Genomic DNA, 16,045 nt, shown 5'->3' on the forward strand with positions numbered 1-16,045 from the left:
TCCATGACTTCAAACGCCTTGACACCATTCTTTTTCACAATTTTTCTTGCTACTTTAAGTTTTTTTTTTTTTTTTAAATTACAGCCAGAAAGAAGATGGAGGAGAAATGAGGAAGAAGATGGCAATTTGACCAAAAGGGAGGATGGAGGATAAATTACCATATTAACCCTACTTTTAACCATCAACTAACGGAATTGTTAACGAAGGACTTAATTGGGTAAAATTATCAAAGTCTGGGACTTAATTGAGTACAAAAAGTCACTTAAGACTAAATTGAGTAAAACCACTATAGTCGAGGACTAAATTAGGTATTAACTCAAATTTAATTTTTGTCAACATCTTTTGGTTGAACCTGTCGCACAATATCTTCCTTGTATAATTTAAGAATTATTACACAAAAACGAAATTAGCTAGTGCATACTCTTAAATGATGGTTACAAACTTTGAGTATAAAAAAAATAGAAAAAAGATAAAAGAGAGGTGATCCCACCAGTCCACCACCCATGATTTACGGAGTATAAAAAGACTTATAAAGTTGGTTTACTCAATATTTAAAATGACTAATTTTTTTTATCTGCTTTTCTTCATCAATTAAAAAACTTAAAGTAACTGTCATAATTACAATTATCCAACAAATAATATTAAATACACTCGTATTTTCAATCTCATTTTTATTTCTTTCTATATGTTATATTTTGATTAATTTTTTTTTTTTTTAAAATGAGTCACAATTATTATTATTATTATTTGGATAAAACATGTACACCATTTTCCTTATCTGGAAAATCCAATTGCATACTAGGAAATGTCAAATATAGTGGGATCAATTTTTGAGGTTTTGTCTCCTTGTCGGTCTCTCGCTTTCGTTAAAGAATCTTTGTATTAGATCCTTCCCGGCAGCTTCGTACCAAATGGGAAAACGCAACATATTTCACGTGCAGAACTTCACTTACCAACTTCAGCTTAATTTGGTCTAAATTAAACTTTGACTCAATTAGTAACCATTGACTAATAAAATAAGATATTAAATCTTTACCGTGAATAATTATAATTAAATTTACATCAAAAGTGATATTTCAGGGTAAAAATGAAATGTCAGTTAAATAGAGTGGGAAAAAGAAAATAATTTTATAAATGATAAAATTTAAGAATATTTCATGAAATCTTACATTACATGCATGCAGAACATAAACATGAACTTCAAAACCAGATTACAGTGAAGATGATGGAGTTTAATTTGTATCTAATTTATCTTTGCGAAATCCACTGTTTCTTTTCCGTCGTGAGCTTTCCTGAAGAAATGTTTGACGTAGTCGGAGTAAAGCACGTTCTTGTACACCGGCTTCTCGCCGCTCTCCAACAATTCCGGCAACGGTCCGATGATATCATTCGGGCGGGGATTGACGAAGATCGGCACTGAAATCCTATTGTTGCTTCCATTAGCGATCACGCGGTGCTCGATGCTCTTGTACCGCCCGTTGCTCAAGATCTGAAGCGCGTCGCCGACGTTAATCACGATGGCGCCGTTGATCGGCGGGACGTGAACCCACGTGTCGCTATCCAGTTTCCGAACGTAAAGTCCGCCGATTTGGTCCTGGAGGAGGATGGTGAGCGTGGAGACGTCGGAGTGACGGCCGACGCCGACGGTGAGCTCCGGGTTGGGACATTTGGGGTAATAATTCATGTTAATTCTCTTTGAACCCATTAACAGAGATTCTTTGGTTCCGTCAATCTCCGTTACGTTTAGTCCCTTCATTAGAGACTTCAATAACCTTTTTATAACGGCGTCACAGTTTCTCATAAACGTCAGCGCTTCATCCCGACAGGCCAACGGCCAAAGAGCGGCGGCTTCCTCGTCGGAAACGTAGAACAAACTGAGAAAATCTTTCCACTCCAAAGCTTTCTCAGCGTGGGGAGTAAAGCTGGTGCCATATCTCACATTATTGGAGGGAGAATTTTCCTTGGAATGCTTGTTCTTCTCCTCCGCTGGCAACCGGAAAAACCGGTAAGTCGCCGCCTTAACCTCCTCAAGAACCTCAAGGGGAACTCCATGATTCACAATCTGGAAGAACCCCCACTTCTCCGCAGCCTCACAGATCATATCACCCACCTTCGGATCACTCCCCCACTCCGACAAGTCAATGACCGGAATAGTGTCGTCGACGATGACCGTGCTGGTCGTGATCCGTTCCTCCTCCGGCTGAACATATTGTTTGGGAAGGGCCTCGAGACCCATGTCGGCAAGACCCTTCACGCCGTTGCCTTCGTGGACAACAAAATCGGTAATATTGGAGAGAACAGAAGACAACATTGCAGGCATGGTTCCCTTAATTACTACAAAAAACAACCTTAATTACTTCAAAAACAACCTTAATTACTGCGAAAAAACAACCTTAATTACCTCAAAAACAACCTTAAACCTTAATTACCTCAAAAACAACCTTAAACCTTAATAAAACAACCTTAAATACTACGAAAAACAACCTTAGTTACTAGGATAAACAAGAATATACGGTATCCAAGACTTACAAATACTCAGTACTAATGAAAAGAGGTTTATTTTATCTCACTACGATGATATGATGCCTGTGTTCATTTCTGGATTCCAATTTATAGGCAATATGATGCTTCAAAGGTGGGGTTGGGTTCATGGAATATTGGTGATGTGGGACCTGCAGCCAACCAGACATTGGTTTGTTTGAATTCCTTTCCGATAATGTGTTTATATAAAATATTTGATGAAAGTTGTTGAGTCGAAGACTAAAGTATTGTATATATTGTTAAAAAAAGACTTTTCAATAAATAATCAACAATGTTTGCGAAAAAAAAAAAATCAACAATGGTGTTCTCAAGCATGTTTGTACCTAAAAAGTTGTGCCATTGTACCGAAAATTTATTGAATTAGCGTTACGTTGCCTTTGATAAGATCACAAACCAAAATCGACTTGATAACTTATTTTTTCTACTCTTTTATATATATATATATATATATATATATATATATTTAAATGTGAGGAGAGAATTAAATTCAAATCCACTACTAGAAGATGTACAGAGTAAATCGTGTCTTATGACTTTAGTTAATAAAGAACCATATAAAGATAAATCTGTGCGGTTGTGCGGGTAGGTTGCCCTGTAACTGACGAGTTCAAATAAAAAAGATTGAGATTTAAACTCGTGACCTTTTAGTTACAAATCTATACCCTTAGAAGTAGATATAACTATATCAAGTCGTCATTTTTAAATTTGTAAATCAATTTCAAAGTTTAACTTTTAACTTTTAAATATGAGAATTTCTTTCAATGCATCATTTTTAAATTTGTAAATCAATTTAAAAATTCAACTTTTAACTTTTAAATATGAGAATTTCTTGCAAGGTATTTTTTTCTTCACTTGACTGGATACACCAATCCAGTATCGGGACTCAAACACCAAACTATTTAAAAACAAATCTTAAGTGGCGCTTTGCATCCAGTCCCATCCACTAAACCAATTAATACTCTAAGCGTTATCGATCAATTTCTATTTTTACATGCTATTATATTGTTATAAGAGTCAAATACTCTAATATTACACATTGAATTGAGAGAGTAGAGATATAAATAATTTATTTACTTAACATCCGTCATGCAAGAGTTCTTAATAAGAGCACCAAATGATATATGATAGTGACGATGCTTAAGTCATGACCCTAATTCCACCCTAAAAATTAGATCATAAGTAGAGATTTAATTTGACCCTAACCTACTTACCAATTTACAATTTCTTGTGAAATCATTGAGGACCGTATCACTCCGCAATATATTTTGACATCTTATTATTGACAAATGAAGAAGCTATGTCTATTTATTATTAACAAATTCTTTGACGGATCATCAAATTTAAACTCTTTTTAAAAAATTATATATTCTTTATTTTATTTTTTGAATATTCAAAAACCACAAAGATACTTTAATTTAGGGAATCAATATATTGATCGAATATAGTTTGGTTGGTATATTTGATGTCTTGGGTCGAGTTTTCGCGGAAGTTCATGAATCATGAATGTATGTCAGCAGACACGGAGGAATACATCCACCCCACCTACTGTACATGCTAATGAATAATTAGAAAAAAAAAATATAAGTGCGGAATAAAAAATAGAATATTTTCCATACTTTAATTTGGTTTTAATTTTTAAAATAAATAATACCAGAAATAGGAAGCATGCATGAAACTCTATGTCTCTATCAATATAATCAATTTAGTGGATATTATTATTATTTTTATTGAAATTAGGTTGTTGTACATCATTAGTTAATTAAACATCATTAAATTGCGACAAAAACTAGAGAAAAAACTCCTATTGGGGTTGCTCAAGCAACCTCATTAGTGTTTAATCCCAACATCTTTTTTTAGCATCCACTATCTCCCTCAATCTAAAAAAACTATCCTCCCTATCGGTTTTAGGGTTTTTTTTTTATCCAAGTTTGTTGTGAACCCACCATTTTACTGCACTATATTTTATTATTTTAATTTTAAATTTATAGTTGTAATGAAAGTTAATTAATTAAAATAAGTATACATACATTTAATTAAGAAGATTGCGCAAATTGAGAATTTTGAAAAACATGTGTAAATTGTGGAATTTGAAAATTTTGTCGAATTTGAGAATTTTGAACTTGTGGGATATAAATGTAAAATTTGTGAAGACGGTTGAGAAGAAGAAAAATAGGGTTGGGAAGAAGAAAAATTGGGTTGAGAATTTTATTGACTTTGAATTTCCCTTTTCCATTGTGATATGAAAAAAAATTGAGAGAATGATATGATCGAATGAATTGCAAGTAATATAGGAATGAACTGAGAATAGCTAGGATGAAAATTGTTTTCAAATTGTAGAAATAGATGGTATTTACAGGGAAAATAATAATAATAATAATAATAATAATAATTATTATTATTATTATTATTATTATTATTATTATTTGAATTTAGCTATCAATTCAGAGTGGCGTAGCCCGTAAGCAGGTGGCCACTCTAAATCGTTGTTACACGTGCCTGAGCAGATGTGCATATGCCTATTTATTTTTAATTTTTTCATTTTGGTAAAAATTAGTCTTTGCAAAAAAAAAAAAATCACTAAAAATTATTATTCTCATATGTTAAAAAATCATACCACTAGATTTTTCTATGCAAAAACCTCTCCGAAACCCACAAATGACCTTGTTCTTAGGGAAGACTTGGCCTACACTTTAGTGCCTCTTGCCAGTTAGAATAAAATATACTACTGTTACATTTATCTTAACTTTTATGTTTTTTTTTCATTCTATATTTTCAATTTTAAAAACATGGTTACCATCATGCATGCTTTCTTCACCATCATCTTTCAAATTTAAATTTTTTTAAGGACATACCATAGAGTTATAAACCTAAATCACAAATTCAATAATAATAATAATAATAATAATAATAATAATAATAAGCTGCTTTGATCTTGTGGACGTATGAACACTGTCTAATCACATAAATTTTGTATTTTGTATTTTTTTAATTTTTGTCTTTGTTATTCATTTTTTGAAATCGCCTTTTCTAAGTAAAATGCCAAAGTTACTAACATGAATTTTATCAAATTTAAATTAATATGGCAATAGTGAAATATTGACCAAATATATATAAAAAGAAAAAGTGTAAACAATTTGCAAGTAAACGGCCCTATGTGTGATATGTCTTCCACTGAGCAAAAATTCCACAGGAAATAGCAGTTTCATAAGAAACTACGAAATTGAAGAGGATGTAACTCGTGTGGGAAATGAAACTACTTTTGGAGTATTTTAAGGTTAAATCCACCATGTTTTTAAAAAAAAAAAAAAAAAAAAAAAAAAAAAAAAAAAAAAAAAAGGTTAAATCCACCATTGTTGATTTGTGATACCAGGTGGTCGTCACTCGTCTGACGACCAACGCAACTATGCCTACACCCTACTACCCTAGTCCTCTATCCATTCCCTTCAACTCAACAACTTTCATTCTACAAATTATAATTCGGCCCCAAAAGTTTCACGAAATTATGAATCCTACCCAACTTCCGTTCCTATAAATTACATGCCAGATAAAGGGATAGCCACCAACAAATTTCTCCACTGAATAAAAACAATTCTTTCTTCACTAAAATATATCTTTTGATCTTCTCTGCAAATTAAACATGCCTGCAGTGTTGTCTTCAGTTCTCTCCAATATCACCGACTTTGTTGTCCACGAAGGCAACGGCGTGAAGGGTCTTGCCGACATGGGGCTTCAGTCTCTTCCCAAACAGTACATTCAGCCGGCGGAGGAGCGGATCACAACCAGTACGGTCATCGTTGACGACACTATTCCGGTCATTGACTTGTCGGAGTGGGGGAGTGATCCGAAGGTGGGCGATTTGATCTGTGAGGCGGCGGAGAAGTGGGGGTTCTTCCAGATTGTGAACCATGGAGTTCCCCTTGAGATTCTGGAGGAGGTTAAGGCGGCGACTTACCGGTTTTTCCGGTTGCCAGCGGAGGAGAAGAACAAGCATTCCAAGGATAATTCTCCGTCCAATAATGTGAGATATGGCACCAGCTTTACTCCCCACGCTGAGAAAGCTTTGGAGTGGAAAGATTTTCTCAGTTTGTTCTACGTTTCCGACGAGGAAGCCGCCGCGCTTTGGCCGTCGGCGTGTCGGGATGAAGCGCTGACGTTTATGAGAAACTGTGACGCCGTTATTAAAAGATTATTAATGTCTTTAATGAAGGGACTAAACGTAACGGAGATTGACGGAACCAAAGAATCTCTGTTAATGGGTTCAAAGAGGATTAATATGAATTATTACCCCAAATGTCCCAACCCGGAGCTCACCGTCGGCGTCGGCCGTCACTCCGACGTCTCCACTCTCACCATCCTCCTCCAGGACCAAATCGGGGGACTCTACGTCCGGAAACTGGACAGCGACACGTGGGTTCACGTCCCGCCGATCAACGGCGCCATCGTGATTAACGTCGGCGACGCGCTTCAGATCTTGAGCAACGGGCGGTACAAGAGCATCGAGCACCGCGTGATCGCTAATGGAAGCAACAACAGGATTTCAGTGCCGATCTTCGTGAATCCCCGCCCCAATGATATCATCGGACCGCTGCCGGAGGTGTTGGAGAGCGGGGAAAAGGCGGTGTACAAGAACGTGCTTTACTCCGACTACGTCAAGCATTTCTTCCGGAAAGCTCACGACGGAAAGGAAACAGTGGATTTTGCAAAGATAAAGTAGATACACACTCTACCATCTTCACTATATAGGGAGATTAACCTCCATTACAGTTGATTATATGGTTATCAAGTTCATGTTTTATGTTCTCCATGTAAGATCTCATGAAATTAAATATTCTTCAATTTTATCATTTATAAATCTATCCTTTTATAATATTTTCTTTTTTCCCACTCTCATCTATAATTTAAATTGACACTTTATTTTTACCCAAAAACATCACTTTTAATGTCAATTTAGTCATAATTTTCATTGGAGTTGCGGATTTATTTTAGACTTTCTTATTTATAAGTCATATACAATATAATTATAATTCTCATACATAAATCAATTAAATAAATTAAACATATAAGAGATCAGACAATAAATGAGGGTGAGTAAAATATATATGACAATATATATATATATATATATATATATATATATATATATATATATATATATATATATATATATATATAGTTCAACTTTACTTACGTACCCTTCATGGAAGAAAAAATATAATTGAAAAATATCAGATTTTCAACCACCCAAAATAGTCAAAAACTCAGGATTTAAAATTAAAAGCGTTGGATTCGAAAAAATGCCTCTCCATTCAATCATATCATTACTTTTTGGCACATCATCACTTATCTTCTCTCAACATGCCTTAGTATAATTTTTACTTAAATTATCAACTATATTTTTTAAAATAATAAAAAATTATACAAGCTAAGTATTAATTTTGTGACTTTCAAAAAAATTATATATTATTATTTTTAAAAACATTTCAATATAATTATGAAACTTATTGTGTGATACTATCCACATATCCTTGTCCAGGAGACATGAAAGTCTAGTCAATATGAAAATGTAATACTTATATTGAAAAATGTAATACTAATAATAAATAAAGTAGTTATTACTTATAAGGAAAAGTGTAACACTTTTGAAGAAAAATGTATTACATTTATATGTTGATTTAAAAATATTACAGTTTACCTTATTATAAATAAACACTTTATTCATAATTTGTATTACATTTTATAGTATAAGTATTACATATCCATAATGACCCGACCTGCATCACGGATAATGATCATCAACTCCGTGTTATGATCTCACAAGAGAGCCACTTTAAGTACTAATATCAGACAATTATTTTTATGTATCACGTATAGAAAAGATTAATCATTGTTATAAGAGTCGAAAATTCAAATATTATACATCTATCGAATTGAGAGATTAGAGATATAAATAATTTATTTACTTAACGTAAAATAAACACAATGATAGATTAAAAAAAAAATCATTGAATTGGTTTTGCAATTAAATTAAAGATATAAATCCGGCCTTGGTTAGAGTAGAAAGTGAGAGTATGTGTAGTATTACTCTTAAAGATATAAATCCTTGGTCCATGCAATAATTTGCCACTCTTATTATTAACAACTCCTTGGTTGGCCCACGTACGTAGTTTTCTTGGATTTTAATTTTAGTTATTTTATTTTATTTTTTGAATCAACAAAAATGACAAAAATACTTTAATTTAAGGAATCAAAATATCAATAAAATATACTTCATTGTTATATTTTATCTATTCTACTTACTATTCATTCACACAAACCAATTTTTTTTTCTTTATTTTTTTTGGTATTTTTTACTTATTTTTAAATTTAATTTTTCGTGTTTAATAGTACGTTTAGTCTAGTTTCGAAATATATAAATTTTGTATATTAATATTAAACTTAATATTATGAAAAATTAAATTAAAAATAACTTTAATCACACTGTAAACTGAAATAGACACATAAAATGAAACCAAAGGACTAAATGAATAGCTAGGTCCGTTGAGATTTTTTTTTGGATCCAAGGCTAGGGGAGCGCCCGAAATAGACTAGGTCGTATTGGCCAACTGGCGCCAGGCCGGAATGCACAGTATGGGGAGTGGGGACTTCGGTAAGCTCATTTTTTGTTGGTTGACTTTCATCGAATTGAATCTTTGTTTTCATTTATTTATTTATTTATTTTGAATCGTCAAAAATTGCAAAGATAGTTGAATTTAAAGAATCAATCTAAGATATCCACAGACAGAATATAGTTTGGTTGGTATATTTGATGTCGTGAATCGAATTTAATTTCGCGGAAGTTCATGAATCATTGAATGTATATATGTCGGCAATCATGGTGGATGCAATGCCACTGCACATGCAAATGATGAAATGAATAATGAATTATTAATGAAGTAGGAAAAAAAATCAAAGAAAAAAGTGGAAGTGGAATAACAAATATAATATTCCCCATACTATAATTTGGTTTTAATTTTTAAATAAATAATATCGGAAATAGGAAGCATGCATGCAATTCTATGTCTCTATCAGCCACATCTAGCGGATATTATTATTATTATTATTATTATTATTATTATTATTGTTGTTGTTGTTGTTATTGTCATTAGGTTGTTGTACAACATTAGTGTTCGACATAGGCCGATAAAGGTCAAGTCTAATAACCATTAGCTGGGAGATTGTTGGACCGATCAGAAGTCGGTAATGGGTAAAGGCGAAATCTAGCACCCAATGTCTCGAAATTGTGATGACAGTCTATAAGAAAATAAAGTTGCATATTTGCTACTAGCTATAGTTTTTTACGTAAGTGTTAAGTGTTTGATCCTAACAAGTGAGATCAAAGATAGAAGTCGAAGAGTACTCTTGTGAATTTTTTGAAAAGTCAAAATTTTGAAAATTCTAAGTTTTGTAATATATAACAGATATTAGAATATGAAGTGTTGGTTATATGATACTTTTTTTTTGGTAAATTTACAGGGTCTTTCTCTCAGTGGAGGAGATATCGAAATTGACTCTTTGTTCTTCAACATGTTAAGAAAAGTATAGATGAACAGATACTACAATGTAATAGGGTCAGTTGTATTCAAAAAAAAAGTTTTGTAATATATATATATATATATATATATATATATATATATTCCTCAAACTTCATTTTGCCAGAAGTAGAATAATTAGCTAGTTGTAAAGGTAATCATTGAGTTAGCTAGAGACTTGTCTTCAAACGTGCATAAGAAAGACTTGGCGTAGAACTTGGTGCCTCTTGCTTGTTGGAATAGTCCATATAGGCCACATTATTTATCTTTAACTTTTAGGTTTTTAATTCTATGTTTTCAATTTTCTAACCCTGGTTAGTATGCTTTTTTTCACCTTCATATTTCAAATTTAATTTTTGGGACATATCATAAAGTTATAAACCATATCAAAATTTTAAAATAAATAAAAAATGATTTTACTCAATGAATATGGGCAAAATGTCGAACTATGCATGTAAATTTTTTTTTAAAATTGTATTTGTGTTTGATTTCATAATTTCATTTTTTTTTTTTGTATAGAGTTTTTTTTTTATTAGACTATTTTTAAGAAAGAGATAAATTTACCGGCGTCATTTAAACTAAATTAAATTAAGTAATCTCATGATGTACTACGAAATTGAACAGAATGTAACTCGTGTGCAAAATGAAACTAATTTCCGTTTTTTAAGGATAAAGTACACCATTGTTGATTTGTGATACGAGGTGGCCGTCCCTACTCTTCAACTCACCAACCTTCAGTTTACAAACTATAATTTGGCCCCAAAACTTTCACCAATTTATGAATCCTACCCAACTTTGGTTCCTATATATTAGAGGCCAGAAAAGGGAATGTCATCAACAAATTTCTTCAGTGAATACAAAACAGTTCTTACTTCTCACACTTACCAAAATATATATATATATATATATATATATATATATATATCTGCGAAAATGCCGGCAAAGTTGTCTTCAGTTCTCTCCAATATCACCGACTTTGTTGTCCACGAAGGCAATGGCGTGAAGGGTCTTGCCGACATGGGGCTTCAGTCTCTTCCCAAACAGTACATTCAGCCGGCGGAGGAGCGGATCACGACCAGCACGGTCATCGTTGACGACACTATTCCGGTCATTGACTTGTCGGAGTGGGGGAGTGATCCGAAGGTGGGTGATATGATCTGTGAGGCGGCGGAGAAGTGGGGGTTCTTCCAGATTGTCAATCATGGGGTTCCCCTTGAGGTTCTAGAAGAGGTTAAGGCGGCGACTTACCGGTTTTTCCGGTTGCCAGCGGAGGAGAAGAACAAGCATTCCAAGGATAATTCTCCCTCCAATAATGTGAGATATGGCACCAGCTTTACTCCCCATGCTGAGAAAGCTTTGGAGTGGAAAGATTTTCTCAGTCTGTTCTACGTTTCCGACGAGGAGGCCGCCGCGCTTTGGCCGTCGGCGTGTCGGGATGAAGCGCTGTCGTTTATGAGAAACTGTGACGCCGTTATAAAAAGATTATTAGAGTCTCTAATGAAGGGACTAAATGTAACGGAGATTGACGGAACCAAAGAATCTCTGTTAATGGGTTCAAAGAGGATTAACATGAATTATTACCCCAAATGTCCCAACCCGGAGCTCACCGTCGGCGTGGGCCGTCACTCCGACGTCTCCACGCTCACCATCCTCCTCCAGGACCAAATCGGCGGGCTCTACATTCGGAAACTGGACAGCGACACGTGGGTTCACGTCCCGCCGATCAACGGCGCCATCGTGATTAACGTCGGCGACGCGCTTCAGATCTTGAGCAACGGGCGGTACAAGAGCATTGAGCACCGCGTGATCGCTAATGGAAGCAACAACAGGATTTCAGTGCCGATCTTCGTGAATCCCCGCCCGAATGATATCATCGGACCGTTGCCGGAAGTGTTGGAGAGCGGCGAGAAGCCGGTGTACAAGAACGTACTTTACTCCGACTATGTTAAGCATTTCTTCAGGAAAGCCCATGATGGAAAGGAGACCGTTGATTTTGCAAAGATAAACTAGATATCCAATCAAAGATTGGATTTATGTTATTTTATTTTATGTTTTTTTGTGACAAAGAAACTGTTGTTACTATTCAATGACATGTACTGAATTAAACTCAGTTTGTTGTAATATTACTTATTGTTCAGATGAATAATATTTTACTATTTTATTTTCATATAATATATTCAGATTGAGACATTCCTATAGTTAAAGTAAGATGAAGTGTAACTAAAATTAGGTAAAGTTAGTTAAAGTGAAATAATCATTTGATTAGTTTGTTGATGAAGGCTCTCAAAAAGGGACATTTAATTTTTTTGGTAATGTTTTGTGATGGAGTTAATTATAACCTTATTGTATTGTTTGCTTTATCATTGGTGTTCTCACTAATATCAATTACCTTGATTAATCTTTACTTTTCAACTGTACGTAGGTGTAACACTGATCCATAGTTTTTCAAGTCAAAAGCACACACTAAGCATGATAGTAATGCGTTTATCTTTTAAATTGTTAAAGAAATTAAAGTTCAAAAAGTCAGTCCTACCAAACCAATTATTAGAATTATTATTATATTGCTTTAAGAAATTTGAGTGGGATGTTGTAACACGTTTTGTGACAATTTTAAAATAAGAATAGTGAAGTCATGCACTGCAAGTGGTGCAACAAATTTAGCTACAAATTAAACTATTAATAGAAGGACTGCATATAGCACGAAAAATATAATAATGCATATAACGAAAACAAAAGTGAGGATTCGATTTCTTTTCAAGACTCAGTGTAACAGACTAATTAACAGTGCAATTTTTTATTTTGATAAGCAACAAGTAGTATACTTTATAGTATAGAGTGTTGAAGCTAAATTGGTTTAATTTATCAGATCTACTGATTAACTTAAAATCAATTTGCCTAATAGACAACTCTTACTGAGAGTCGAACTTAAAACATTGTGTTTACCAAATCAACTATTTGACTAATTTATTTGGGTCCAAGATTATCGAGTATAGCCGTATTATTGAAAAATGTTAATTGAGACTATTGACAATCACACATACTCTTTGATTTCTATGGCTCATGTTGCCCGTCTTTGACTAAAAGCCTTTAAATCAACTCCTAATTTAGTTGGGTCCATAGTTATCTCGTATGACCGTATTATTGAGAACATGTTAATTGAGACTATTGTCTCACACATTAACACATACTTTTTGATTTCTAGTGCTCATGGCCTGCCGTCGACTAGAAGGCTTAAGATCAACTCCTACCTAACTACGTGTTTCACTCTAATAATACAATCTCGATCTCCACTACGTGTGATGTGAGACTTGTATGTGTATTATTGTGTAGTATTACAATTCAAATGTCGGTGCAAAACAAGAAATGATAAACAAAAAATAATAATTTCATAAACATAATATAGGAACGTAACATCGAGAAATTAATGAAGGAATAACTTCACCGAAGTTACCACTTGTACATTTTACAATTGTGGAGAAACATTTGATTGCGCACAGATTCATAATCAACCTTATTTTATCCGAAGTTGTTTGACTTGTTTCTAGTTCATCTTTGCGAAATCCACAGTGGCCTTGCCGTCGTGAGCTTTCCTGAAGAAATGCTTGACATAGTCGGAGTAAAGCACGTTCTTGTACACCGCCGTCTCGCCGTTCTCCAAAACTTCCGGCAGCGGTCCGATGATGTCATTCGGCCTCGGATTCACGAAAATCGGCACTGAAATCCGGTTGCGGATTCCGTTAGCGATCACGCGGTGCTCGATGCTCTTGTACCGCCCGTTGCTCATGATCTGGAGTGCGTCGCCGACGTTAATCACGATGGCGCCGTTGATCGGCGGGACGTGAACCCACGTGTCGCTGTCCAGTTTCCGAACGTAAAGTCCGCCGATATGGTCCTGGAGAAGGATGGTCAACGTCGAGACGTCGGAGTGACGGCCAACGCCGACGGTGAGCTCCGGGTTGGGACATTTAGGGTAATAATTCATATTAATCCTCTTTGAACCCATTAACAGCGATTCTTTGGTTCCGTCAATCTCCGTTACATTTAATCCCTTCATTAGAGACTGTAATAGTCTTCTAATAACGGCGTCACAGTTTCTAATAAACGTCAGCGCTTCATCCCGACACGCCGACGGCCAAAGCGCGGCGGCTTCCTCGTCGGAAACGTAGAACAAACTGAGAAAATCTTTCCACTCCAAAGCTTTCTCAGCGTGGGGAGTAAAGCTGGTGCCATATCTCACATTATTGGAGGGAGAATTATCCTTGGAATGCTTGTTCTTCTCCTCCGCTGGCAACCGGAAAAACCGGTAAGTCGCCGCCTTAACCTCTTCCAGAACCTCAAGGGGAACTCCATGATTGATAATCTGGAAGAACCCCCACTTCTCCGCCGCCTCACAGATCATATCGCCCACCTTCGGGTCCCTTCCCCACTCCGACAAGTCAATGACCGGAATAGAGTCATCGACAATGATAGCGCTGGTCGTGATCCGTTCCTCCGGCGGCTGAATGTATTGGTCGGGAAGAGACTCGAGGCCCAAGTCGGAAAGACCCTTGACGCCGTGACCTTCGACCACGGCAAAGTGGTTGATGTCGGAGGGAACAGAAGACAACGTTGAAGGCATTATTAGGGTTTGAGAACACACAAAAAAAAGGAAGAAAGTAACGTTGTACGTACTATGTTTAAGGAGATGTCAAGATCTCTTGTTTTGTGGTTGATAGACAATCTTTTGATTATTACGTCCTTATATAGAGAAAATTAGATATTTTTAACTAAAAGGACTGTGAAAAAAGTATGACTTTCCTATCAAAGGTCACACGTACTATCGCATAGAAATAAGTTTATCTCGTACATATTCTCAAATTGTGGAGCCTCGTTATTCAAAAATAATTGTATACTTCTAACATACTATGTATTAGTATGGAGATTTCATAAATAACTCACACATACGTTCAATTGATTCCTGTTTAGTAGATTATGCTCAAATATATATGGTGTGAGAGTTACACCTAATGTGATGGACACCTGGACACTAAACATTGTCGGGTGGATTGTGAGAGCTCTAAGATGAGGACATTTTGCTTTCTAGTGGGGCAAGATATTTCCAAATTAAAAATAAAACTGATTCGACAGAGTTTTTGTAAGGTTCCAATCAATTAAACATTAATAGTAATAATGACAAACATCCAATACGAATTGAACTTCTTTGTATCAAATTAAATTACTTTTAGACAGTCAGTATAGGCGTGCTGTCACCTTTTGAGTGAAATTAACTTTTATTACTATTTTTTTCCGAATAATTTTCTTTGTGAATCTTGTGGGTCACGTCATGACCGCTAAGGCTTCCTCAATAGTGGTGAATATTTTTAGAAGATTTTACATGTATGATTAGGAAAGAGAAAATAAGAGTGGATGAAAAAAAAAAAGAAAAAAAATAAATTACAAAATTAAAAATTAAAAATTAAAAATTTTAAAAAATTTACGAGCCCAAGCGGGCGGGTATAGTGCACGTGCCCGCCTGAGTGCAAGACCTGCGCCTCATGTATGTGAGGCGCAGGTTGCTTCCCACAACTTGGCCCCACTCTCACTGTCAAAATCTCGCGTTTGCAAGAAAAAACACCATAAAAACTAACTCTCACATTTGTAAAAAAACTCATCCCCATGTTTTACTATTCCAAAATTTTCATAAAATCCCCTTAATGGGGTTGGCCTAATAACGTGTGATATGACTGTATTACTCGAGTTCGATCCAGTTACTCTTGAGTTGAGTTTGAGTTCAAGTAATGAGTCGGGACGAATTCAAACTTCGTAGTACTTGACTCAAACAACTCATGTGTTTAATACTTTAATCAACTTATATATATATATATATATATATATATATATATATATATATATATATATATATATATATATATATATATATATATATATATATATAT

The 16,045-nt window shown here is 34.7% G+C and overlaps 4 protein-coding genes across 4 annotated transcripts; 2 read left to right on the top strand and 2 right to left on the bottom strand.

Moving 5' to 3' along the window:
* Window positions 1-1,104: 1,104 nt before the first annotated feature.
* Window positions 1,105-2,564, bottom strand: LOC116024801 (feruloyl CoA ortho-hydroxylase F6H1-2). The gene has a single exon (XM_031265800.1). It carries the CDS (start codon window positions 2,318-2,320, stop codon window positions 1,244-1,246), a length of 1,077 nt encoding a protein of 358 aa, XP_031121660.1. The 5' UTR covers window positions 2,321-2,564; the 3' UTR covers window positions 1,105-1,243.
* A 3,541-nt stretch (window positions 2,565-6,105) lies between these two features.
* Window positions 6,106-7,423, top strand: LOC116024932 (feruloyl CoA ortho-hydroxylase F6H1-3). Its single transcript, XM_031265969.1, has one exon. The coding sequence runs from the start codon at window positions 6,179-6,181 to the stop codon at window positions 7,253-7,255; it is 1,077 nt and encodes a 358-aa protein (XP_031121829.1). The 5' UTR covers window positions 6,106-6,178; the 3' UTR covers window positions 7,256-7,423.
* Window positions 7,424-10,975: 3,552 nt separating this feature from the next.
* LOC116025820 (feruloyl CoA ortho-hydroxylase F6H1-3-like) lies at window positions 10,976-12,276 on the top strand. Its single transcript, XM_031267175.1, has one exon. It carries the CDS (start codon window positions 11,043-11,045, stop codon window positions 12,117-12,119), a length of 1,077 nt encoding a protein of 358 aa, XP_031123035.1. The 5' UTR covers window positions 10,976-11,042; the 3' UTR covers window positions 12,120-12,276.
* A 1,135-nt stretch (window positions 12,277-13,411) lies between these two features.
* Window positions 13,412-14,806, bottom strand: LOC116025013 (feruloyl CoA ortho-hydroxylase F6H1-3-like). Its single transcript, XM_031266070.1, has one exon. The coding sequence runs from the start codon at window positions 14,725-14,727 to the stop codon at window positions 13,651-13,653; it is 1,077 nt and encodes a 358-aa protein (XP_031121930.1). The 5' UTR covers window positions 14,728-14,806; the 3' UTR covers window positions 13,412-13,650.
* Between the last annotated feature and the right edge of the window lie 1,239 nt (window positions 14,807-16,045).

The sequence above is a fragment of the Ipomoea triloba genome, chromosome 7 (assembly GCF_003576645.1).
Source record: "Ipomoea triloba cultivar NCNSP0323 chromosome 7, ASM357664v1".
Taxonomy (NCBI): domain Eukaryota; kingdom Viridiplantae; phylum Streptophyta; class Magnoliopsida; order Solanales; family Convolvulaceae; genus Ipomoea; species Ipomoea triloba.

Coding starts and splice junctions, on each gene's coding strand:
- LOC116024932 (XM_031265969.1), top strand. CDS start 6,179: ATGCCTGCAGTGTTGTCTTCAGTTCTCTCCAATATCACCGACTTTGTT.
- LOC116024801 (XM_031265800.1), bottom strand. CDS start 2,320: ATGCCTGCAATGTTGTCTTCTGTTCTCTCCAATATTACCGATTTTGTT.
- LOC116025013 (XM_031266070.1), bottom strand. CDS start 14,727: ATGCCTTCAACGTTGTCTTCTGTTCCCTCCGACATCAACCACTTTGCC.
- LOC116025820 (XM_031267175.1), top strand. CDS start 11,043: ATGCCGGCAAAGTTGTCTTCAGTTCTCTCCAATATCACCGACTTTGTT.